The sequence below is a fragment of the Apteryx rowi genome, unplaced genomic scaffold (assembly GCF_003343035.1).
Source record: "Apteryx rowi isolate R43461 unplaced genomic scaffold, aptRow1 scaffold_33, whole genome shotgun sequence".
Lineage (NCBI taxonomy): Eukaryota > Metazoa > Chordata > Aves > Apterygiformes > Apterygidae > Apteryx > Apteryx rowi.
Window position 1 is genome coordinate 1,334,100 of NW_020449752.1, and position 25,780 is coordinate 1,359,879.

A 25,780-nucleotide genomic window follows, 5' to 3' on the forward strand; every position below is an offset into this window, starting at 1 on the left:
GGGGGGAGGGGCCCGGCGCGCGCCGAGCACGGGGAGCCGGTAACCGCCTCGCGCGCGACGACCGTTACCCGTCTCGGCGCCTCGCGCGCGGCGGCGGTAACGGCCGGCGCCCTGCCGGTCCCCTCAGGCGCGGGGCGCGGCTCCTCGGCGGCTCCTCCTCAGCGGCGACGACCCCCGGGAAGCGCAGAGGTAGCTCTGAGCCCTGCGCCCGTCCCCGCCGCGCACCGGGACCCCCGCGGGACCCCAGCCACGCGCTAACGGGGCCGCAGCCCCGCCGGAGGCCTCGACGCACGCCGGTGACGGTTTCCACGTAAAGCGTGAGGGCTTCTGCCTTCAACTGCCCTTATCGCCGTGCAGGCAAAGTTCACTTTGCAGAAGGTGCAGGAAAAGCAGGAGGGAGAAGACCTAAGGGCCCATTAGCAATGGCCTTTTATCATCTAGTAAGTATAATCTAAGGTCAGAAAATGTCTATAGCTGCCACTAATCTCCTCTCTGCCCGTGTCAGCTCCCTTCCCTGTGCCATGTACTAGGCATGTGGTGGGAGGGGAAAGAGGAGCTGGTTCTCATTTGAAGAAGCTAACACAGACCCTGTAATTGCGGGGGGAGGGAGGGAGAACTTTTTTTGCAAACCCCTACATGGAAAACCTTCTCTGCTTCCTCTGGTTAAAAACTTGAAATACTGCAGAAGAGAATTATCATGACCTCTGACACGGTTAGTAAATTTATTACCATACCTTTACTGATTTCAAGTCTGAGGAAAAAATAGTTGAATTTATCAATATTTTTACTCCTTCTACATTGTGCACAGCAGGGAGTACTGATCTGAGACAACAGAGTTTAGAAGTTTCTGTGCAGGACCATATTTTTTGAGTTGTATCTCTGCACTGCAAGGCTTCCTTGAGATACAGAAAGCACCAGTATCTGGTGAGAATAGGCAGAACAAGCACTTGGTACATTAGAAAAAATGTGCTGGGAAAAGAGAAAGAGGGATGCTTCTAGATAAACAAGAGGCATCCTGCTCTTCAATTAAAAAGCCGTTGCATTTAGCAAGTGATTAGAGCTGCAGTGTTTGTGGCTAACTTGTCCCCAGTGGTGCATTCAGCACCTTGGAGGACAGGCTTTTAAACAGGGCAGCTAGTTCCCTGGAACTGTTTCACTGATAGAGAAAGAGGAACAGTGCTATGCAATTAGGTTGCACCTCCACCTCTGCCTGAAGTGCCTGCTTCAGTCCTGACTCAGCAGAGATGACCAAGAATTCTAGTGTTTCTCTTTCCAAGAGGGATGGGTGGCAGCAGCCCATTTGGAGACAGATGTTCTTATTCACTACTGTGATTTATATCTTTAGGCTGCACAATACTTCCCTAGTAACAGCAGCTCTGCCAGGCACAGAGTGCAGCTGTGGTAGCACGTGGGTGGTGTCCAGCTCTGTTCGGGGTCAATATAAGCCAGAAAGACTGTTTCCACTTGGATATCCCCCTCTCCACTCTCACAGGGAGAACTGGTGAACAGAGGAGGGAAACAGATGATGCTGTAGCAGATGAAGCTCATTAAGGCTGGAGAACAGCTGCTGGCTTCACTCCTGTAACAGATTCCTGGCCACAATCATCCGCATCACCTCATTGGTACCTGCAGCAAGATGAGGGTGCAAAAGACATACAGTTAAGAGATGGTCCAGTTCTGCCCCCAATGAAGGCAAAGAAAATTCTTCCATGATCTGCAGTCTACAGCATGGAAAAGCTTTTCCCAGAGGGAAAACTTGAGGTGGCATTTAGTAGGTGTTGGGGCAAAATATAACTGCTAAGTGCCAACATATCCCTAAGGAAAGGCTTCAGATTGGTAAGTGCTGGTGCTCCTTTTTCTTTGGACGTTGAGAGGACGGGGGCACCGGACATCAAACACAACTCCATATATGCCAACGCCCAAGTTCTCTGCTTTACTATATAACACATAACATCACACAGAAAGACTGTAGTCCCACCCAGTACAGGCAAGATCATGGCCCTACCAGGTACCCTTGTTCTAGGTGAAGGGAATTCAAAGAAGGGAAAGTAAAATGGTTAGCCAGCTGAATCGAGATTAGGAAAGGCTGCTGTACACACAGCTAGGCTCAGAAACTTAGAGACACAAATGTCAAAGACTGAAGATAGGCCAGAATCACAAGCAAGGAATTGTGGGGGAGTGTCAGCACATGTCTGTAGGACTAATGCARTGAAATTAGACAGAGACACTGCTAACGTAAAAGCTACAGATCTCCCCCTGCTGTGAGACTCTTACAATACACCCTAACTTCTCCAAAGACTTGGTGGAGAGAATACACCAAGTGCTCTTGGCCAGGGGGTTCACACACCTGACACCACCAGGAAACCTCATGCTCAGAGCAGAACTGGATTCTGAAACCCTAGAATCACAGTCATGTAGGAAGGGACCTCTGGCAGACCTGTTCTTCCCCTGGTACACAGCCAGACCACTGCTAGTGAGACCTCCTTTTACCTTCCAGGATCTGATGGACTCTGATGTCTCTCACAAACTGCTGCACAGCATAATCCTTCAGGTAGCCATAGCCCCCGTGCATCTGTAGAGCCTGGTTACAGATCTAAGGAGAAGATATCATCGCTGGTGAAGAGACTTGCATGGTGCTGAGGACAAGTCATTGACAGAAGCTTGGTAAGACCCCAGGAACTGGGGCTCAGTTTTCTTTCTGCTCACCTAATTTCATCTCTTAATAGAGGCTGGTGTGACTGCAAGGAGCTCTCAGCCCCAGTCAGCGCTGCTCTCAGTGCTACCATGTTACCTAAGTGCCGTTTCAAATTTTTGATGCATTTATGGGAACTCTATAGCATAGAAATACCCAGGAAATGCTTTACTTAACCGAGGCAGTTTTTGCTGCCTTTCCAGGGAGCTACAGATGCAAAAATCAAAACGCCAGATCACCATCTAGCGGTCAGTCAGGGAGAATCTGTTCAGGCTCTGATTTCTATTCATATATGACTCCATGCCTCATTATCTATCAGCTTGTGATAGAAAACATAATAAATAGGTAGCAAAAATCCAGAGGGCTGAGAAAATCCAATAGCTTCTAAATGTTACTAATCGAGGAAGATTCAAGGTGCAGACTTCTAGGAAGTGGTCTAGGAAAGAGGAGACCTGAACTGTGGATTGCGGCCTCCACAGGATGCAGAATTCTGTCCTGTAAAACAGCTTGGTCCTGAAATAAGGCTTCTGGCTCACTGAACATGCTCAGGTCTGTGTTCTGCAGTGTCAAACTTCTTTCTGACATCCTGGGCCCTAAGGGGGGTCTCCAAGCTTCTGGTTATGAGGCCAACCGAGGTTTGAGGAACCTACCGCAAAGCATTCGTCAGTAGCAAAGAGTTTGGCCATGGAGCACAGCACAGCCGCATCCTCCCGTCCCTCCTGCAGTGCCTGCGCTGCATTGCGTACCATGAGCCGTGCTGCCACCAGGCGTGTCGCCATCTCTGCCAGCCTGAACTGCAGGTACTGCCAGCAGACAGCATGAGGAGAAAAATTAGGTCAGCATCTTCAGAGGGGCCTGTGTCCTGAACCACGTCCCCACTACCTTCATGCAGGTCTCAGGCCTGACACACTTTCTTACTCAGGAAAAGTCTGTTCCTGACATGAAGTTCAGATCTCCCTATAGTTCTACCTCTGTCTCATTTGCAACCTCTACCTCTTCYTCCATGCATGACTTCACATTGCAGCTGACTGATAGGTGTCACACCTGGGCAAAAGACCTCCCCTCCCACCTCTTGCCACCCAAACCTCCCTCTGAAGTAGGTGCTGATGATGATAACAGTCGTGCTGGGAAGAGTTCATGGCTACTGCAGGCCTAGCTCCTCCCAGGGAAGACCTTGTGAAGCAAGAGGGAGCTCTGGCTGTTTGCTCAGCCAGGATCAGGAAGAACACAGTTCTGGGAGCGCAAATCCAGTAGAGAAGTTACCTGATTGTTGGCCAAGGGTTCCCCAAACTGTTTGCGGACAGTGAGATGTTCTTGGGCCAGAAGAACAGAGGCATGAGCAGCTCCTAATGAACAAGAAGCTGGTGGGAGAAGCCAAGGGCACAGAGTGAATATGAAGTTAAAGCACACTGACAGCAACATGATCCTGGCCCTCCTCCCTTGGCTCTCAGCACTTTTTCTTTCTTACCAATGTTTATCCTGCCTCCATTCAGCCCCTTCATGGCAATGCTGAAACCCTGCCCTTCAGCTCCCAGCAAGTTGCCGACAGGAACAACGCAGTCTTCGAAGATCACAGCCCTTGTTGGCTGGGAATTCCAGCCCACCTGGGAAAAAAACAGAGCACCACCCGGACTGCTCGAGAGGCACCAAACATCCAGCTCCCCAGCAGAGAACTACTCAGCCTACTTTCAACCCCTTTTTCTCATTGCCAGACTGTCACAGAGCACCTCTGAGCCTGCAGTCTATGTGGTTTGGTCTCAGCGTGCTCAGTTAGAAATCAGGATGCGCATAGTTACAGAAAAGGCACAGATCCAAAGAATCTTGATATTCCTGAGATTAAAATCTTTCACTTACCTCAGGGCAGGTATTGCACAAACTTCCCCAAACCTAACCAGGACTTGGCTTGGGAACAACAAACCAGAGCCAGCTGGGACTCTGGTCCCATCTAAGAGATTCCTAGTGCTTTGCACAGRGTGGCCTATCCCTGGCCTGCATTTCCCTCAAGTACACAGGAAAGAAAGAACAAGATTCTTACCTTCTTCTCTTTCTTGCCAAAGCTAAGCCCCGGTGTCCCCTTCTCCAGCACCACGCAGGAGATGCCCTTGGGTCCTGGGCCTCCTGTGCGACACATGACCACGTATACATCTGTGTCACCACCCCCACTGATGAAGGCCTGCAGAGGGGCACAAGAAGAAGGGGTCAGCTATCATATGCTAACAGTGAGCCTGCAGCAGCAGCTGGGGTACAAAGACTGTTCCAGGYGCTGCCTAAGAGACACATCAGTAAGTATCAGAAGTAAATTCTGTAAAGCACAACTTCAGCTGCACCTCAGGGAGAGCTACCCAACAGCAAGATCTACTGAGTCACAGCTGAGGGGCACAGACCCAACTGCCAGGAGATAGATATTCAGGGACCCAACTGGACTAAGCTCTGGTGAATACTCTGCAGAGCATGTCATACCTTGGGAGAAATACAGAGAGATGAGGAGACAGTATKTTCTACATGGAAAGGGAAAGGACGGTGAGACCCAGGCCCCCTTGTGCATGCAGCACCATGTAACAGCTTTAGGATGAGMAATGAGGTACCTTAGAGCCATTCAGGACATAGGTGTCCCCTTTCCTCTTAGCTGACGTCAGTAGGGAAGCTGCATCACTTCCGCTTCCTGTTCGGGAGGTAAGAAAGCAGCCARTGAAGCAACACGTCTCTAGAACCTGCAAATTCTCCTGGGGTTCATACTCTAGGGGACACAGGTTTGTACCACAGCCATTTCAGCAAACATCATCTGCCTCTTCCAAATTTCCCTGTTATTGCCCAAAYGAATAAGAGAAGAAACTTGTCACCTCTGGCTTCCAAGAATGTTCATGTCCAGGAAAACCATGCTAGGAGTGAGGGAAAGGAGAAGATTTTTTTGGTTYAGGATGCTCACCTGGCTCAGTGAGGCAGTAAGAAGCAAGTTTCTCCATGCTACAGAGTGATGGGCAGAACCTGTGTCTCTGTTCCTCGTTCCCAAAGGTGTCAATCATCCAAACACACATGCTGGAGCAAGAGAGAAGGAGCAACTTTGTAGTMCATGCATGTGAACACAGCCCTAGAAGGAAGGTGGGTCATACAAGAGCATCCCCRACTGAACAGAGCAAGAAAGCTCCATGGGGTTCAGTCAAAAGYACTGAGGCTTGAAAGCTTATTGCTCCATCTCTGCTGCCGTTCATCTAAAGTACCCCAGGAGGCAGCCCTCCTTCCTCCTCCCACAAACGCACTGCAGTGGAACAAAATGACATGCCACAGAGGCTGGGAGGAAGRAGATCTGCCTTCCATTGGCCACAGCCTCACTGCTCTGTGGAAGAGAACATTCCCATTTAAAGCATCAGCATTCCCTCAGYGCTAAGCACCACTGTCTCTTAGGGAAGCTGTACCTGGACCCCATCTTTTTGTGGAAAGTGTGCCCTTTACTAACATGTCTGTATTACCTAGCAGGATGAGGCCCTGATAGCAACTGATGCCTTTGAGCTCTGTCACAGTATGACCAAAGCAGCAAAGGATTTTTCCATGCAGGTTACTATCTATAGATGGTTCAAGTGGAAGAGCAGGGAACAGAATCCAGGACTTGATCCCATCTTGCATGCCACAAAGCTAAAATTACTTCCTGCTGGCATCTCAATTTTTGTAGCCTGTTTGTTTACTGCAGTCAAGGGATTCTTACAGTGACGTGTCTACTTGGGGTCCCAACYTTAGATAATAAGCAGCCTCAAGAAAGCTGCCCCTAGCTGGATTTAGAGCCCACAAAACAATTGTGTTTTTCAACCAGGCTGACACCGTCCACCACTCCGCAGACACACTCACTTGTGGATGCTCAAATAAGCAGTGGTGCTGGTACATCCTGTTGATAAAGCTTCAAAGATTATGGAGGTATCAAGTCGTGACAATCCAGAGCCACCGACATCTGGTTTCACATAGATGCCACCAAATCCTAGCTGGGCTGCCTTCCGCATTGCTTCCACAGGGAATATTTCCTATTGGGACAGCCAGAGACATCACAAGTGAATATTCATTATCAACTTCTGGTATATCTAGGCCAGCAAGTCCAATCCCAAACTTCCACAAAGTTAAGAAGTTAGTTGGGTGGGTTAAAGGATGGGCAGCTTCCTARACAGATACCATCTTCAGGAGTAAATGCAAGTTTTCAGATGATTGTATAGCCTAACTAGGAAAGCTTCAGGGAAATTTCTGACGGCAGCCCACCCCAGCTACAGTAGCATCTTCAAAAAAAGTCTCTATAGATGGAATTACAGCACTGAGGAGCCACTGCAGGAATCCCTCTGATGAGGCCTAAGGACAATAACATCCTCAGGATCCTAGGGGAGGAGAGAATCTGATCAGTGCAACCCTTCTGAGGCTGTCATACCTTTTCATCCCACTCAGCCATATGAGGAGCCAACTCCTTGGAAGCAAAATCAAAGGCAACTTTTTGGAATTCCTTCTGCTCCTCAGTCAGGCCAGCAGATGCTAGAAGAGCAGGAACAGRTCAGATATGTGCCCATAGCAGGGAAAGCAAGCACCACCATCTCTTCCATACAGCAAACAAATTCAGTGTCCCTCAACTTATGCATACAGTTCAGGGTCTCTGCTGCAGAGACCATTTATCTGTTCCCTGGGGTCATCATGAAGTGTTCTGGGAGAGGTCAATGGGCTTGGGAAGGGTCCTTCTTAGGACAAAACAAAACCAAGGTCCCAGCTGTGTCTGTCCACTCAGCATGAACTACATTGCAGGACTGAAACAGGGACTGCACAGTCCACTCCAGCTGTCACTCTATCTCAGTAGGTCCCAGCCCTCTGACTTCAAAGCAAACAAAGAAAAAAGAACCCCCCCTGCAAGTTGTAGTCACATGCTGCCTTTGAAAACTCCTGCTTTGTGTGCACATAAACACAACATTCTTCTTATAATTCCTCTCCTAAAATTCATCCAGATGCTACTTCTTCAATCCTAAGTGCAGTTACATTTAAATAYTGAAGCAATTCATCTGATAAAATAAAGTGTTCTGAAATCTTTTAGGAGAAAACAGGGTGGGACACAGCTGTTATTTTGGCAACCAGCGATCGCATTCAGAGATCAGAAGATGAMTTCAACCACAGGATAACTGAGACTTACAAATACAGTGCAGACAGTCAAAAGTGCCTTCCTAATGTACCTTTCACAGCGTTTTACTGAGTCTTTTTGAGATACTCTTTGGTGCACAGTCAAGTTTGAAGAACCATGAGGATCTAGGGCAGGTGCAAGGAAGGGGAAAGGGTTTGTGTTGAGGCAGACTCGGCAGGGCGCTGCCTGCATTTTCCGGGCGTCAGGGCAGCGCTGCCAGCCGCATCGCGGTGCGAGGCCGGGCGCGCAGCGGGCGCAGCAACACGGGCACCTGCCTCTCGGCGGGCGGCACCCCCGCTTCGCCTCCCGGGGACCAGGAGGCCCAGGAGCGCCGGCACGGTCTCCCCCGAGACGGCCTCCCTCCCCGGGGGCCCGGCTCGTCCCCGCCGCGGAGCCTTACGGTCAATGCAGGAGGCGATCCGCCGGCGCCCCGCCGCCGCGCGCCGCAGCAGCAGGGCCCCGCAGCGGGGAGCCGCTCGCCAGGCCATGGCAGCGCAGCGCCGCCGGGGCACGCCGGGAGCCGCAGGCGGCGGGGGCGGCGGGCAGCACCGCAGCTCCCGGCAGGCGCCGCCGAGAGCGGCGCGGCACGCTGGGAGCTGTAGTCCTCCCTCCCGGCTTACACATTGGCTGCGGGGAGGGAGGCGAGCCTTAAAGGCAATGCCTTTTTTGCATAACGGTTACTGACTTCCGACTCCAATTGGGTGGGGGACGGCGTGTTTCCTCCTCCTGCGCCGAAGCTTGGGCAGGGCAGGAGCATCCTTCCCCCCAGTCCGAGGAGAGGGGGCAGCCGCAACCGGAGCTGGTGAGAGGGGGAGCTTGGGCCTGGGGCGGGAGGGATAGGAGAAGCTTGGCACGGAAGGTGGAAAAGTTGATGCCACCCCCTCTGGCAGGGGGAGGCYGGGCCAGAGCCAGAAAACTTCTGACAGGGGCTGCTGGCAGAAGGGAGCAGGGGTTGGTCCCGGCCGCTTGCTCCCTGTTTTCAGGAGGCTTTTGCATGCATATCTCCGAGCAGCAAGCTGAGCCAGACACCCCCAGGGCGAGGCTGGACCAAGCTTTGGAAACAAGCTGTTCTCACTTCCTCGACCGTGTGGTTCCCCTTGCATAGCAGGGAATGTCCACGCTTAGGGCAAGCGCGTTCAGGACTCTTCTCCACTGGCTGCTCTGCCGAGGAGAAAAGCAGCCCTTCTGCTAACGTCCATCACAGCACTGCTATGGAGGCCTGCCTGCCTCCAACAAGCCAAGGGTGTGGTGCTCAGCCAGTGCCAGGATTTGCACTGATGCAGGAAATGGTGCTGAGAGAGCCCAGGCTGAGCTCAAGGAAGAAAATATATCTGCTCTCCCTTTACCGTACAGCTTTCACTGTCCTCTGTCTCAGATTACTGTCCTCTTTTCAGCTTGCCTGAATAAGCAATAATTCTTTCTTCCTTCTCTCATTCAGCAGGTGCTTCTCAGTGAAGAGAATATAATTTGAAGAGACCAGAGATGCCTTGGCCAAGCAGAAAGAGAGACAAAGGAGCAGCAGCAGGTCTGTGCAGACATCCTAACTAATTCAGTATCTCTCACTTGAGGTTCCAGGCTATAGTGAAAGTAACACACAGTCATCTTAACTGTCTGTCTTTCAGAGCAACATGTCTTATAGACAGCATTTCCTCTGTAAAAGTGGGCTGAGCATCCATGTGTGACTGAGACAAGTCTAACAGACATACAATAAGGACAAGGAGGTATTCTCAGCACAAGGCAGTTAAGAAACATAACCCATTCCCATTTATGAAGAGCTTTCGGATCCTACACGTTAGGGGTGATCTCAAAGTATACCACCCTCGTAGCAGGAAGATAATGTGGTACCATTTGCAAAAAAGGACTTGTACTTGAGGCAACATTATCTGGTGCTTAAGGGATAAGATGGGGAATTACACAGTTGTCTGTGCCACTCATCTGCTGCAGGAACTCGAGCAAATAACTGTCTTCTTACCCTTTATTCACTTGTCACTAATTGTTTTCATTATCTGGGTCCTGGACAAACAGGGTTATGGACCACCTCTGAACCACTAGCACAGTGGAGGCTTAATCTAAATCTTCCAGCTACTGCAGTAATTGAAATAGCTTGCTTTGCTGCTGAATTTTGCTATTATTCACCAAATTCACTTAAATCAACTTTGTTGCCTATAACTCTGCTATTAATAATAAAAAATAATCAACTACATCTCACTGGGGCAGCATAGCCTCTCCTAGCTTTTTCTGGTAAACCCAAGTATAAGCAGAATTATGACTATTAAAAACTACATTTGTGCACACCACAAAAAAAATCCTCATTTCAGAAATGAGTTAGAAATACTCAGAAACACTGATGAGTAATGCTAATACCTTAAACGTAGCATCTGAGGCCCACCAAACTTCTGCTGCAGGCAAACATCAGTATGTGAAACCATCTTGGACAATAAAATTGTTTCAGCACCAGTCCTTGTCAGAAACAAAATGTGTTTTACCTGAATGGTCCTTTTTTGCTGTTTCTTTTAAGATAAAAAGGAGCCTGATGCTAAAAGAGCCAAAACTGAGGAAACTCAGAAAAAGGAGGAAGAGGAGAAGTCCACAAAACCTCCAGCTGGGAATTCCAAGTCAGGATGGAAGAACTGGAAAAAAGCAAAAGAATCCGACTCTGGTGGGGAGGAAAGCAAGCAAACGTATTGTCACTGGCTTCTGAAATCGGAGCCAGAGAGCAGGCTTGAGAAGGGAGTGGATATGAAAGTAAGCACTGACACCCATTCTAGTATTCTTACTCAGCAGAGTGTGGAAGCGGTTTCATATCTAACCAGAGCATTAGTGCCTAAACACTGAGTTACAGGATCAGACAACTTGGGTTGTTTGCAATATCAACATGATTGTGGTTTTTTACTACTTCTCAATGATCTGTCCTCCTGAAAATAGAAAGATGTAATGCTGTTCTCTTCCAGCACAACAGCCTTAGAGTTTGATCCTTGTAGTAAGAGAGGAAATCAGGTCCTCGGGATGTTTAGATGTTCATAGCAGGGACAGCATCTATTTCAGATTCTGCCTTTACACTGCTACAGTGTTCCCAGTATATAAAGTCTTTTCTTTAGACACTAGGGGAACCAAAAGGTTCTGTGAAGTTTGTACCATAACTGAAGGATCAACTAGAAACAAATTAAGCAAAACGTAGACAGTATGACAAAAAAGACCAGACCGCCACCCAACCTTAACTTGCATTTTCATTCCATTTGGCAGTTCAGCATTGAAGACTTGAAGGCTCAGCCCAATCAGACAACCTTTTGGGATGGAGTAAGAAACTACCAGGTAAGGAGCAGGATCTGGTGTTAAAGATGGGATCGCTGAAATATCAGTAGAAAATATACAGAAAATGAAAGGTGCCTCTTTCCCAACGGATGACTTGTCCCCTTTACCTGTTACAGTGCTGCAGTTATTTCCTTTTGGTGCACTCTGCCTGCTTTTACAGTTGTATTTTGACCGGACTATATATGCTTAATTGCCTCTACCTCAGAAACTTCTTGCCAGCCTGATTCAGGCTAGTTAATATTCTGTCAAATTGCTCAGTTTTTCTTTAGTTTGGCCTCTAAGGAGTTCAAACAGATCACCAGCCTTTATTTCCCTTGACACCTTCCAGCAAGTCTCTGCTTACCCACATACTGCGCCTTGTCAATGTACAGCTTTCTGTTCTGGCCTTCATGTGCAAAGGAGATCCACATATGCTTCCTCTGCCTAAATGAGACCAGCTCTGCTGCTTGTTTGCTGACAGCAAACTTAAGTCTCCTGCTATCCCTGAATGAGGGTGGCCAAGCTGCTAAATTCCCACATGCTTTCTAACCAGCAGATTATTGCTCTTTAGCCTTGTTTTTACTTCATTTCATTGCAGCAAGAAACATCTGTAGGACAACTGTAGGAAAGCTTATCTGAGTAGTTCTGAAGCACATATCCCTCTCTTGTTGTTTGTTCCTGTTTCCAGCTGTTTATAATGAAGCCCTGAGAGGGCCTGCCATGTCTCCTACAAAGAGCTCAGTCTCTTGTTTAAATCTGACAGGCACGGAATTTCCTGAGGGCAATGAAACTTGGGCAGCAGGCTTTCTTCTATCACAGTAACTGTAAAGAGCCTGGGATCGTTGGCATTGTCAAGGTGAGAGCCTCTTGCTCATTCTGTGTTTCAGAGAAAAAAAAAAAATCAGTGTGTTATCAAACAGTTCATTAGCTCTACTTCTGTGTCAGAACAAAAGGAGTGTGAGAGAAACCTAATGAGAGCAGTGAATGAACCTAAGGTATCTAGGCTCAACAGTACATATCACAGCAGGGCTGACTCAGCCAGTCTTCTTTCCCCAGAGAGATGGAACCAAACTGCTGTGATCCTGCTGTCATTTCAGAGTGCTTCCAGCCAAGTCAATTGTTGCTCCACACTCAGGGCATCTGATTAAAATGTGACTCACTAAGTTCTGCTGAGCTGAGCCTGCAAGGCAGTTGTCTAAAACCTAGGGCACAGAAAACTTTTCTCTTTAAGAGGAGCACTTGTCCCAGATACTGTCCTCATGTATCCAGTTTTCCTCTGCTATATGTGCTCCTTCCTCATTGCTCTCCAAAGAGGTGATGATGCTTCATTGACATCCAGACTGTTCTGGAGTGCGTCAAGCCAAGAAACGTGAAGGAAGGAAATGCCTCACATTGTTAGAATGGAGTTCAGAGGAAGCAAGGCTGATTTTTACACCAGGATTACTCCTTATGTCTAGTCAGAGCTTTCGTACGGGCATTTCATAGTCTTTGCTGACAACACTATTTAACTGACAAGAACGTGTCTTATTCTCTCCTTCTGCTTCAGATTGTAAAGGAGGCATACCCTGATCACACACAGTTTGATCAGAAGGATCCTCATTATGATTCCTCCAGCAGAAAAGAGAACCCCAAATGGTCCATGGTAATGTAGTAAACAAAATACATCTGTTTCAAGCTGGTGCAAGCCCAGCTGAGTTAGGAGTGTCCTCTCATGATATCATAGATCATCTTAAGCTTCTGTCCCAGCCTAGCTACCTCTTTCAAGAGAAAAGCCAGTCCTGATTGTTTTCTCTGCCTCTTCCCCCCCATCTTGTCCACAGGGCTGCCAAAATGAATCTCCCTAAATTTTCAAGTCTTACCTGGATGCAGAACTGACCTCCCTGCATTGCAGAACTGTGGGTTAGGAAAGACAATCAACATCTTTAAGCACCACTCTGGGCCTACAGCAACAAAGCTGTAGTTTTGAGGCACACTAAATTATAAGGAAGTGACTGTTCACAGACTGCTTATAACCCACATCTTCATTTTTTACTGTCTGTGGCCACATGAACATATGTTGTTAGTGGACGGTGCTAAGATCCATGTAAACAAGTGGCCTGCCAGAAGTGTCTGAAAGCTCTTGTAGCCTTGAGCAAGGAAAAGCTTCCATACCACTATAAGATACTACACATCAGTCATTTACTTCAGTTTAAGATCTTTACCCCCCCTCCCCAAGGTCTTGTGTGACATCTAGAGGCCATATCCTTCTCCAACCATGCTCCTTTGCTGCCCATCACTTCCCAGGTGGATGTCCAGTTTGTGCGGATGACAAAACGTTTCATCCCCCTTTCTGAAATCAAGGCCCACCACTTGGCACATAAAGCGGATGGAGGTCCCCTAAAGAACATGATGCTCTTCACAAGACAACGTCTTTCCATCCAACCACTGACACAAGGTAAGAACCTTCCCCTTCTCTGGGCTTTTGGTGCCATTTCTTCTAGAGGCAGCCCTCACCCAGAGAACTAGGAAGTTCCACTTACGACTTCTTCTTCCTTACCTTTTCAACGCAGAGGAATTTGATTTTGTCTTGAGCCTGGAAGAGGAAAAGCCACATTAAGAAACTGACAGCAGCACAGCTTCCACCCAGCCTGCTTCTGCCTACTCCTAAACCAGCATAATCCTCAAGTTCACTTGCTCAATCACGGCAACAAGAACAAGCGTGCACATAATTCAAAGCTTCATGTCCCTTACTTTGACACACTGTTATTTTTGCTTATTTTTAAATAAAGCCTTTTAGAATCATTCACAGCTACTCAATTTTTAGCAGAGGAAAAATCCTGCAATCTATCTCTGGAAAGAGATCTGGAAAGATCTTGCTTGAGGATGTTTACTACCGGAGCTGATGCAGTTCCACATACTAAGGAGGGACATTTTTCTGCAGAAAAATATCATTAAGCTTCTGTCTAGAGCAAGACAACTTAGACTACACATCCACCCTGATTGCTGCAAAGCAGATTACCGTTGACTTCCTGCAGATACAAAACTTCCCATGTTCCTTTAGCTCTRTTTTCTTCTATTTCTCTGGTGTCAGTACTGACTAGATAACCTTTAACAGCTGTATGGGTCTTCCACCCGCATGGCTTATAAGCAGTGGCATAGCTTAAAGAAAGACCAAGTATTTATAAAGGAAAATGAAAGATAAGACTCTTCAAGCATGTTTGGAGGGGTGAAGAACAGGGCACTAACTGTATCCTAAAATAAAAATGTCTTAATACCATAAAGAACCCAGACCAAAAACAGGCAATATAAACTGAATCAGACAAATTCACACACAGCATTTGAAAGCCGGGGATGGCTCTTTTTAATTGGAGAGACAAAAACCCAAGTTTTAAAATACAGCCATTGAAAAGACGATGAATTAAGAAACATGTAAACACAGCAGAGGCTTAATTACAAGTTGCACTGCTTGGTTTAGTACCTGAACACTCCCCCCAGCCTGACTCTGCCTGGAAGAGAGGGAATGACCCAAGCACTGAACAGAACCACCCAGCTCAAGGGAACATGACAGCTCAAGTAGTGTCTGCCCCTTGCCCTGCTAACAAAACTTTTCTGTAGTACCTTGTCCTGGAGTGATCTTATGCTTCAACTTCTCTCTGAAGATGCTCAGCATATCTCTTCCAGCCCAGACAAACAGAGGGCCTAGTGGGTAACAGGTTGAATGGTCTATTTAGATTAAGTAAAAATGGGGGTAATTTCTAAATTCTGGTTTCATAACTAGGGACACAGGGGAGAGGGCACAAAGTAAAGTAGGAAAAAAACTCAAGGTATAGGATCATGCACATTTTCCAATTAGTCCCTCCAGCAGCATTCTGGGAGCATCTGTTACCTCCAGAAACAGATGTTTAATAGAAATCTCCTTACGATGCACTGTCTGTTCAGACAATTATCTTATATCCAGCAGTGATGCTGTTCAGCCAGTAAATGAACCATTCCTGGAATGCACAGGCATCTTCATCCACTTGGTTTCTTTTAATACCACATGCCTACTATCTAGAGGAATATGCAAGGGAAAAAAAATCCCAGGAGGRCTGGGAGGTAAGGGAAAGCAGAGGGTGGTCAAGGTGCTGCTGTGCTCAACTTAGCCTTAGAAAGGTAGTCTGCTATCCCCAGAGGCTCCCCATGGGAGCTTCACTTGTCTCCAAAAGATCAGGTATTGCCACAGCACAGGTGGTTCCCCCTACACAGAGGGGGGAGTAAGTTAGTGTCAAAAGTAACATCCAGGTTCCTTTGCCCTGTGAGACACTCAGCAGCTTACCACCCCTTTCCCTGACATAACAAGGTAGTTGTCTAAAGTAAGCTTTTGCTTCAGGCTCAGGAAGACATGGCTCCAGCCCATGGCACAGACTTCTCCTGTAAAGAAGAGCAAGCCACGTCTTCACTATTACAGAGCAGAAACATGGCATGACAAGAGCATTCAGCAGAGATGAGGTCATTAGTGTCCTCTACAACAGAGTGAGACTGTCCAGCTCTACTAAAAACCACAACCTTACACACAGTGAGTAAAAGATAACTTACTTTGGCAAGCAGAAACACACATTTATCACTGAAATACAGTAGCTGTCTTATTACATAAAAAGCTCCCCTTCCCACCCAGACCCCATTCCCTCCACCAGCACTGTTCCACTAAACAAAGCAGAAGATACTTTCATTTCCCAGCCGGAAAACAACTGTTCTGCATCCAACTGTAGGACAGAGGCAGAGGAGATTCATTCAGAGTCAAAACCAAGCTGGGCAAAACCCTACTGAGCTACAAACTCACAGGAAGATCTAGACAAATCCCATTTGATGGAGCTCATATTAGTTCAGACTTCTCTCCATCTGGTAGGAGGTTTAACCACCTGCTTTCTTGGAGGACGTCTAAAAAAGGATCGGTATTGGCCAAACTCAGTCAAGTCTACAAAGCCACATCTAAAGTTTAATAGAGAAGTGATTTCCTTCTGGGAATGTTGTCATGATTCTACTTAGCTGAAGGGTAAATGGAGCTTATCTCAGAATAGAAAAGACCCTTATTCTCATTCTCAGCTCATGCCATACCCACAGACCTCACTGGTGAATTCAGCTCAGGCCTCAGAAACCTGTCTCCGGAATCGAAAGCTTTACCATCCCTCCAGTTGCTGCTGGGCTTCATCTAGCAGCGCACCCAGGCCATGAGCTCCTTGAACAACAGCATCCCACTTCCCGGGATTACCAATCCTTATCCTGCAGGCACAAGGGAGAAAACAAAGCAATACTTGCACATTTCTATACGGCTGTCTGTCCCCACTAAGCCTGCTGTGTCACAAGGACACAGAGATGAGCAGGACAGTCTGTGCAATACATGCTTCCACAGGGAGCCCCCATTTATCTCTCAYGTTCCAACGCTCTTCCCTAGATCTCTCAAGGCTGATCTGTCCCTGCTCTGCAGCACCAGCTGGGACCTGTACGAGTGCAGAAACCGGACAGACTGAACCTCAGGGGTGCTCATGCAGCCTCTGAGATGACACTGGGAAGGCACTGGTCTCAGAGCCAGAAGCCTTCCTGTCCCCACTTCCCAACCACCCAGCAGCACTGCTAGCCACTATCCAGCCTGCACCACCTCTCTGTTCCATGCCCCACTGCGTTCATATGCTTCACTCCTTCCTGCTAACCTCACCTCCTCAGCATCCAACCTCAGCACGGCAGTCTGGAGTTCCCATGGCAAGGACACTAAATCATTCCTGCTGCCCGTGCTCCACCAGCACAGTGGCTCTGTGGTAGTCCCAGGGCTGACTCAACTATGTTACATAACTGTTTGTGACAAAGAATCCAACAACACCATGAAGAGGAAAGGGTGGGAGAGAGGGGACAACATGAAGCTATTTCAAGTAGGCCGCACCTCAGTCTGACTCCCTCCTCTACCTTCCAGCTAAAATAGTGTCATCTTCCCTCATGAAAGTTTTCAAAAGGCAAGAAAAATATTATCTATCCTACACAGCCCCAAAGCAACATACATGCTGCTGAGAAGGAGCAGCGGATTTGACCTTCACTTGCTCTCTCCCTCCCCGCTGCCATGTTGAAAGGGTCTTGGGGCAAAGACGAGATCAGGCAGCTCCGCGGCCTCCGGACACACACGTCAAAGCAGCCCACCCCAGAGGAATGTAGTTGATTGGGAAGCACTGAGGTACCTTCAACTCCACATCACCAGCGCTCCAGCTTGCCTTGCCCACTTATCCCCTCCCCACCCTACTAGTCCTTTGAAGAAAGGAATTAAGTCAAAAACGGATATTTATTTTCATGAAGTCTCTGAAGTATTTTCTCTTCCTCCTCGCTGCTGCCCCACTGGCTCCACAGCAGCCTTCCTTCCTCTGTGTGACCTCTCACTGCCGGCTGTTGTTCTCTGCAGTCTGGCTGGGGGTCTTGGCCTCCGTGTGCGAGGATGTCCCCTCAAACCGCTGGGAGGCGATGGCTGCTTGGTGGGACATGCTCTTCCTCACTATGTCTCCTTTCCGCCAAAGCACCACCTCCTGTAGTAACACAGCCAGCAGGGCTTGTCAGGGCTTTCAGAGACCTCTTCCCAGCCCCACCCAGAGCCACTCAAACCAAAACGCTGAACCAAGCTGCCAGGTGAGCAGCTTATATCCAGTGCTTGCACCCAGAGAGAACTCAACCCATGCTGGCACGTTGCACCCTCAGCCACACACCCTAAGGCCACCCACAGTGCTAAGGAGAGGCCTCCCAATGCAGCCTTCCTGAAAATTTGAGTACAGCCCTCATCTCCAGGGTATGAGCACCCAGGGGCAGCCCACTGGATGTTAGGCCCATCCTACTGCTGTGCACTACCACATTGGAATTGATAAGGTGAAGCACAGGAACTCCAGTACAGGGCAACAAAGTGGCAGAGAACTACCATGTAGGTACCCTCGTACATGAATCCCCACACAACCACGCACATCTGAACTGTGTGGATGGTCTCTTCTAGGCCCTCTTTGCACATCACAAGTGGTCTAGTCCTGATGGATACTCAGCTCAAGGACATGATTCCCCCTGCCAAGGGAATCCCAGCTTCCCAAAGATCCTTAAAACAGTACCTCAAGTGACAGTTTGCAGGCTCCACAAGACCTAACTGCTCCGTTTCTTACCTGCTGTTTGAAGTAGCGCCTCTCTTCCTCATCGATCAGCACCAGGTTGAGGTAATATCGCACCGAGAACTTCTTATTGATGTCCCTCATTGTTGGAGTCAGTTCGTAGCCAGCCAGGAAGAGTCTGATGGGAATGGACTCCCCTACAAGGGGCACAGAACCATCAGTGAAGGCAGAATGCACAGATACAAACTAGCAGAGCATCAGCAGAACAAAATCTCACTAGGGCACGTCAACTCTTGGGACCATTCCCACAGCTGGACTAAGATGAGCTAAAAGGTCTCAAATCCCTTCAAAAAGTTATCAGCATGCATAGTCCATAGCCAGATCCTGCCCTTGCCGACAGCTATTCCATCTCCACTTTAACAGCACAGGACTCCTATGTCACCTGCATCAAGACAACACTGCAGGAAAAAAATGAACAAGGTGACATTTTCTGTGGCAGGTGATTCTGCTGGACAACGGAATTGAAAAACAAGTGACACAGGAGATAGTGTTCTAGCTCACTGCCAGTCTTTCTGCTCTGAGTTACAGCAATGCCAGCTGSTGGCCCATGCCAACAGTGGATTTAAATTTAGTCCTGGTTTTGCCACTGCTTCATCAAAAAAATTAGGTAAAGTCACTGCAATTCATCGTACCTCAATTCCCCCATCATACCAAAGAAGGAAGGGGATCATATTTAATCACCTATATAAACTGTCATAAATCCACCAATGAAGTAGGATGCATATTACTACTGAGCACAGAAATTCAGCTGAAGATATTGGAGGACTCATATTCCCATCCCCAAAGACTTAAAGAGAGGAATTTCAAGGAGATAATCTGCCTTCTCACCTCTCACAGGTGCCCCATCCATGATCTCATATTTAGCTATTGTGTCATTCTCATGATATACATTGGGTCCAGTCCCTGTTGTTTCTCTCTTGATGATATCTATCTCCATGTGTTTGATCTTGATCCGCACCAGCAGGAAGTAGATCTTTCCAACAATCACATCTTTCAAATGATACCTAGCACATGAAGGAGGAGAGCATCGCGATCAAACACTGCACAGCAGACCAGGACACAGGCTGGAGAGCGGCAACTCAGTTGTCAGGCACTTGCCTCTCAGCCTCAGCCCTAACACTAGATTTCACATGGTATCTCCACCACCCCAACTAGGCTGCTTTAAACAATACATCAGGTTTCAGCCTCCAGTCCCTTGGAAATCAACAAGAACATTTAGCATGATTGGATAAATCAAAAACAGAATACCAGGCTGAATATCTGCAAGAAACCCCTGCAATAGCAAAGCCTCCAAAACCAGTCTTTTATGTCAATTAAAACTAACCCAAATGTTACACTGCAGGGAGATTTGCCAGCATCAGCCAGGAAAGATGCATTACAAGTAGTTTAAAAGAGTTGATTCCAACTTCTGTGCCTAAATTAAGGTCCCACTTCAGCTGTACCATCTAGCAAAGAGCAGAAGTTATTCTGCCTTGAAGACACCTGGAAATACTGATGCCACTGAGGATACTGGGAATGTGAAGTTACTGCAATGGCCTCATGCTATGCACCAAGCTCAGTATGTCATAGCCATTGCTTCCCACTGCTGTGTCCAGAGAGAACACCTATGGGCAAGGAGGAGAACTCACAGATCCTAAACTAGGATCAGTTATGAGGAAAAACTTCTTTACTGTGAGGGTAACTGAGCGCTGGAACAGGTTGCCCAGAGAGGCTGTGGAATCTCCTTCTCTGGAGATATTCAAAACCCGCCTGGACATGATCCTGTGCCACGTGCTCTAGGTGACGCTGCTTGAGCAGGGGAGTTGGACTAGATGAGCTCCAGAGGTCCCTTCCAAACTCAACCATTTTGTGATTCTGTGACTTCAGTGAACTGTCTGCCAGCCTCGCTCTAGCACACAAACGAATCCATTTGAGAATCACAGGCAAGACACATCTCTAGCTATTAAACCGAGCTGAACAAACAGGTAGATGATTCCCCACGCTCTTGAGACACTTACTTGGACTTGTTATACTCAAATTCAATGTGCAGGCAATCCTCAATCCCCACCTCCATCTTAATAGAGGAGTTGAGCTCTGGGTAGGTGCTCAGAGTATGCACAACTATGTCCATCTCCTTCACCACATCGTTCAGTCTGCGGCTGACAGTCGCTCGGAGGAAATACCTGCAGGAAGAGGCTCCTTCCTATTAGAACAGCACAGGTAGCAACAGAGACAGAGCAGGAAGGGATGTGGGGCTGAATGGATTAGACTGGGCTCTCCGAGCTGTCTTATTGGTACCCTGGCTTCTGGAGCAGCCAATATCCCATGTTGGAAAAGACAGAAGGGAATTTTCCAATGGAAAAGCAGATTCTTCTAAGACTCCTATAAGCTTTTTATGCATTTGTGAGCCTGAGTTTCTTAAGCACCATTTTGGGGATCTGAGAAACAGTTTGCAGAGCACATGCTGAAGATCACCGCCCTTTAACCAGAGCACCAGTCTCCACTGACACACCTCTGTCTGTAGATCTCAGACTTTTCCAACCTTCCCTTTGAAGCCAGTGACTACATTTAAAGTCAACTGGAGTGCCTAAATGTGAAATATTGTTCGCAGCGTATGAACAAGATATAAGCTAGGCATCTGCTTGCATCTAGAGCACAATTAAAGTAAACAAGCCAGATTACAAGACAGCAAAAATGTCCCTGTTGGAGACTAAAGCAAACAACAAGACAATACTGTTCTTTTGTTTTTTGAATTACCAAATAAATTAGAAGCATTTGGAGGATTCAGAAGGGGCTGGTTTCCCTTGACACTTAAATGGGGCAAAGTAAGTTACATGAAGCCTGATGCACGCTTATAAAAGCAGAACTCAGAAAAACAGCCTTTTACAATTCAGCCCTCCAAAATTCATTTGGAGTTACATTATAAGCTTGCAAGGATGTCTGGGAAGGGATCCTGCAATCTATTAGCATTATGGTGAACATCAGTAGTTGCCCACTGCACAGACCAAGAATCGGGGTCAGCAAAGGGAGGAGACTCACCGTAACTTCACATTCTGCCCTGTGTAGGATTCATAAGGTTTTTCCACATGTGTGAATTCGAAGTCAAATGTCTGTGATTGAGTGAATTCACCAGGACGGGCCAGGTCTTTTACGAGAGAGACAAACTCATGGTGGTTCCCTCGGTCATAGTAGAGTTCTAGGAAGATGTAAGTCCAAGTTAAGCAGTGATGTTCAATCCCATGTGACACAGCGAGGAAATGCAGAAGATTTCACAGCTAGGAACAACTGTCTTGTTCAGATTACTACCTCCTTCATTACTGTTCAGAGAACCTCCCGGGGAGCCAGTGGTTGCAAAATATAGCACTTGTTCACTGTTCTCCGTCTGAGCCAGAGGCAGGCCAGAACCTGAGCAGGTGCCGTTGTAGGACAGCAAGATTCTCAAGTAGGGCTATCCCAAGGCTCACTTCTGAAAGAGCCAGTTTTGCACAATTAGTTGTTTGCTCACTGTATAAATCAGCAGAGCTACACGTATTAACAGATGCCTAAACTGACCACAGTTCTTCACAAGGAGTTGACAAAGCTTGGTAAAAGAAAGGGGGTATTCTGTAACAGAGAGCCCAGATTCCTGGGGTAGCTACTTGGTCTATTGCTAAGCTTTCCTGCATCCCCTCTACGATGGAGAAAGCTAGACAGCTTGCACTGTCTTAACAGTATTGGAAGATACTGTTTTTTACCTGTGTCTAAGATACCAGTCAAACCATGCCCTCATGCAAAAGGTCCTGCCCACATGTACAGGAATGGGACAGAAACGCATCCAGATCAGAAGGCCAGTCTCTAAACATTCCATCTCCATAAAGGATGAGAGATCACTGAAACGGGAGGGAAGAGGTCTGCACAGCCTCACCTACTACAATGAATCAGGAACTTGGCTTGCCTTAGACTGACATAGGTCAACTCTAATCAATATTAATTATGTTCAGACTGCCTGAGAAAAGGAGCCAGCAGCTCATAAAATCCCTTCTAATAATTTTCTACAGAGTCTTATATTCAAGGCCAAAGGCACTGGTGCCCTAATGAGAGGCAAAAACATCACCACTTTTGTGGAACAGCAAACACAGTGACAGAGCAAAAATGAAGGGCTAGGAGGCTTCCAACTGTTACTGCTTATTCTTGGACAACAAAGAGTTTGAGTGGTCTTGATTCGCTCCAGGGAACAAGTCGTGGTGGAAAACCTCATTGATTCCACACTATGTCAGTGCTCAGGGCATGACAGCTGATTGGGAGAGCGGGAAGTTGAGCCAAGTAAAATCAGCCCCTAGGTGACACGTTAATGGCCTTGTCAACATTGATGAGGGAAGAGCATTCGTCTTTGGAAGCATTGTTCAAGCCAGCTAAAGCAACTGAAGCTGCGACATTACCTCAGCTTTCCCCACATCCTTCCTAGTTCAGAAGGGGCCTACTACAGGTTCCTCATTTAACTAAAGCAATCCTCTCTTTGCTTCCATGCGGCCTTCTCTCAGAAGTCAAAGCAGCAGCAACTTACAGAACTGTGAATGCAACTTGCAGAGTGTATTACACATAACTGCCAATGCAATCTTCCCTTCACAACCCTGTGTGTGAGCTACGTGTGACTACCAGGCACCCACGCAGTCCTTTAAAAAAGTAAAGCCTGGCCAATCTGATACCTTTGGATCAAGGAGCAAAAGCCTGAGTCATCAGACAATCATATGCATCCAAGTTCACTGTCAGCACTAAGCTGTGCAGCGGAGGCTTTTGGGAGGTACTAGTAGAGTTCAGCAACTGGAGAGAGACTCTGTTCAGATTCAGAGCTCCATAAAACACATGATGAGGTTTCAGCTCTTAAGTAATGTCATTTTCGCACACCATTTTGTTCACCTTCTCTCTCTAGTGGAAACACTGGCACTAGGACATCTCTCGCTTATAAGGAACAGCAAGCGCTATCAAGCCCTTTAGGCAAGGCACTCTGGTGACATAAATAAATAAACCAAGTCTCTCTGCATTGAATAAATGTCCATTGAGAGCAGGAGAGTGCTTGCTGATGTGACAGCAAGAAGCCACGTGGCACATAAAAAGAGGAACATATCATCTTCCCGCACGATGCAGAAGGCAACGACTGAATTTAAAGCAAGGAGAGGCAAGTGTCAGTGTATTAACTTCTCAGCTACATCCAAAGGGCAGAGTTTAGCACTTCACAGTCTTAAGAAAAGGAAGGACTGATGTTTTCCACGCTGTAGAAGATATTAGCATGCCAAATGGATATAAGCTGTAACTTCAGTTTTTCAAAGCTATAAGGTTTCCATATTAACATAAGTAACCTGCCAACATTCCGGTGACATGCTCAGGACACAATAACTGCAGGCAAACGGAAATCTTAAATGGGTTCTGCACTCACAAGAGACCACACAGGACTCTAGAGTATATTCACAGTCTGGACTCTGGTATCTGGTCTCAAACAGCCATCTTCACTGTGACACATCACTTCTTTATGTCTTAGTCTCCTTACCTGTTAAATCATCTCATATATACACTGACCTTGTAGCAGGGAGAAGTCAGAATATAAAAGACAAGCTGTTTTGAGATGGAAAGCATTAGGGAAGTGCCATCAGCAGTACAAACTTCCCAACTAGCACTTTGGGCTTTATTAAAGTAGCACAACAGGCAACAACAAAGGACTAACACATAGCCACAGCAGCTCCTGATACACGCTGCTTAGGCAATGTTTATAAATTCATAGCAGGTGTTCAAAATATCTATGGCTCAAGAGTCTTCCAAAATGGGAAAACAGAAGCAGACAAAGCAGCACAAAGAAGGAGCAGGAAGTGAAGTTCATGCTTAATTTCCACTGAGGACCACAATCAAATAGGAGATCATAAACTAGCTTCTGATAAATGGGCTCACTTATGCACCACTATTTACAGGCTCTCTCTGCCTGTCCAGCCTTTTCTTTCTGAATGGCAATGTTATGTGCAAGTGAGACCATGAGAAAAATTAAGCAGAAATATTGGAGCTGGGAAAAGGAAAAACCACTTGTTCACTTTCCTATACCACATGATCTACAAGGCAAAGGTTTTGATCCCAGGAAGATAACAGTAACATGCAAGCCCACTGCTTGTGTAGTGATTTTCAGGGTTAAACCAGGGTACAGAGGGCCACAGATGTAAGGTATCACACTTGCATAGCTGAGTTAATATCTAAGCAGAAATCAGTCACGCCACTAAGAACATCCTGAATTTATTTTGAATGGTAGGTCTCAGACGTGTCCAAAACACCGAAATCTCCACTCGGATCAAACAGTGGGTGTGGCAGCTACCTTTCCTCTAAGAAAGCAGGAAATGCTTAAACAAATCTAAACTGATTACATACATAGATAACTACCAGTTTTAAACAACAAAAAAAGTCAGAGGTAACTGTGCAGGATATATGGTCATCCTTCCAAAGGAAAATAGAGGCAAACGTAGGATCAGTGGAGCTGAGGCTGTAGGCCTCAAAAAAGCTGATCTACAAGGGTTAACTACCTTGCGGAGCAGCAGGTCTGGGGGTCTAGTCGGTGATATGAAATGCACATGCAAAAACCACCTGATGTGCTGTCCTCTGCCCTCAGCATAGCTATTGCTTCCCAATGTATCCAGGCTTAACAAAATCAATAGGCACAAATACAAATAGACATCTAGCAGTGCATTAATGAAAGGAGTCGTGAAGAGAGGCACTCTGGAGAACACCATCTAACACATTGTTGCTAGGATTTTCAGACTAAGATCTGAATCTGGAGGATGGAACCCAAATTTGATACTACATCAGAGTATACGTATTTTAGAGCTTAAGTCAGTGACTGAGCAGAAGCAATAAAATAGGACAAGAGAACAATGACCTGGAAAAGGACTGGAGTTCCCTCCCTGCTGCACAGGCTCAAGTCGAGAGAACAGACTGGATGGCCCAGCCCTAACAGGGGCTTGGAATAAATTCAGGTGGCGATGGGGATTCTCAGCGCAGCTAAGCGCTGCTCGAGAACGAACAAAACCCACTTTCTATTGACCGGGATCTCCATACCTGAGGGCGCAGCACAACGACATTCCCCTTTCCTAAGCTAGGGGAGAGGGAACTCGCGTTAGCGCCTACTCAGACCACGGCGTAAGCATCCGTGCAGCGTGCTGCAGCCCCGCGCGGGAGCCGAGGCTCCTCGCCCGGGCCCCGCCGCCGACCCCCCGGGGGCTGCGCCCCGGCAACAGGCCCCGCCGCCCCCGCGCTCGCTCCCCGCGGCCCGGGCCCTCACCGATCTGCCCGATGAACTCCACTTTGATGCCCTGGTGCTCCAGCCGCTTGTTGGGGTGCTTGAGGGTGAGGATGACCCGCCCGGACACGGTCTCCCCATCGTAGAAGAGGAAGTATTTCTCCTTCTTGCCCTCCTCGGTCTTGTGCTCCACCCGCCGCCGGCTCTCGGCGTCGCTCAGCACCAGCTCCAGCTCCGCGCTCTGCCCGAACCCGAAGAAGCTCATGGCACCGGGGGGGCGGCGGCGGCCCCCG

The 25,780-nt window shown here is 47.6% G+C and overlaps 3 protein-coding genes across 12 annotated transcripts; 1 reads left to right on the forward strand and 2 right to left on the reverse strand.

The window, feature by feature from the left end:
• Positions 1-64: 64 nt before the first annotated feature.
• THYN1 (thymocyte nuclear protein 1) lies at positions 65-13,898 on the forward strand. Of its 5 annotated transcripts, none has more exons than XM_026071676.1 (8): positions 65-440; positions 9,265-9,351; positions 10,345-10,571; positions 11,070-11,138; positions 11,881-11,973; positions 12,664-12,759; positions 13,401-13,551; positions 13,667-13,898. In XM_026071676.1, exons 2-8 carry the CDS (start codon positions 9,309-9,311, stop codon positions 13,711-13,713), a joined length of 726 nt encoding a protein of 241 aa, XP_025927461.1. In that variant the 5' UTR covers positions 65-440; positions 9,265-9,308; the 3' UTR covers positions 13,714-13,898. The 5 variants fall into 5 exon arrangements, with proteins under 5 accessions (XP_025927461.1, XP_025927457.1, XP_025927459.1 ...); XM_026071672.1 differs by lacking the exon at positions 65-440 and adding an exon at positions 2,575-2,664; XM_026071674.1 differs by lacking the exon at positions 65-440 and adding an exon at positions 2,577-2,664 and having other exon boundaries at positions 9,268-9,351.
• Positions 718-13,737, reverse strand: ACAD8 (acyl-CoA dehydrogenase family member 8). Of its 6 annotated transcripts, XM_026071667.1 has the most exons (12): positions 8,227-8,316; positions 7,879-7,951; positions 7,095-7,195; positions 6,533-6,702; positions 5,619-5,728; positions 5,278-5,354; positions 4,728-4,865; positions 4,161-4,296; positions 3,956-4,053; positions 3,343-3,495; positions 2,491-2,593; positions 718-1,626 (listed from the first exon to the last, which is right to left on the reverse strand). In XM_026071667.1, exons 3-12 carry the CDS (start codon positions 7,113-7,115, stop codon positions 1,574-1,576), a joined length of 1,059 nt encoding a protein of 352 aa, XP_025927452.1. In that variant the 5' UTR covers positions 7,116-7,195; positions 7,879-7,951; positions 8,227-8,316; the 3' UTR covers positions 718-1,573. The 6 variants fall into 6 exon arrangements, with proteins under 6 accessions (XP_025927452.1, XP_025927451.1, XP_025927450.1 ...); XM_026071666.1 differs by lacking the exons at positions 7,879-7,951; positions 8,227-8,316 and adding an exon at positions 13,654-13,737; XM_026071665.1 differs by lacking the exons at positions 7,879-7,951; positions 8,227-8,316 and adding an exon at positions 11,482-11,872.
• A 3,488-nt stretch (positions 13,899-17,386) lies between the features above and the next one.
• On the reverse strand, positions 17,387-25,774 carry VPS26B (VPS26, retromer complex component B). The gene is made up of 6 exons (XM_026071670.1): positions 25,530-25,774; positions 21,278-21,434; positions 20,257-20,421; positions 19,088-19,263; positions 18,254-18,396; positions 17,387-17,638 (listed from the first exon to the last, which is right to left on the reverse strand). Exons 1-6 carry the CDS (start codon positions 25,750-25,752, stop codon positions 17,492-17,494), a joined length of 1,011 nt encoding a protein of 336 aa, XP_025927455.1. The 5' UTR covers positions 25,753-25,774; the 3' UTR covers positions 17,387-17,491.
• Positions 25,775-25,780: the final 6 nt, after the last annotated feature.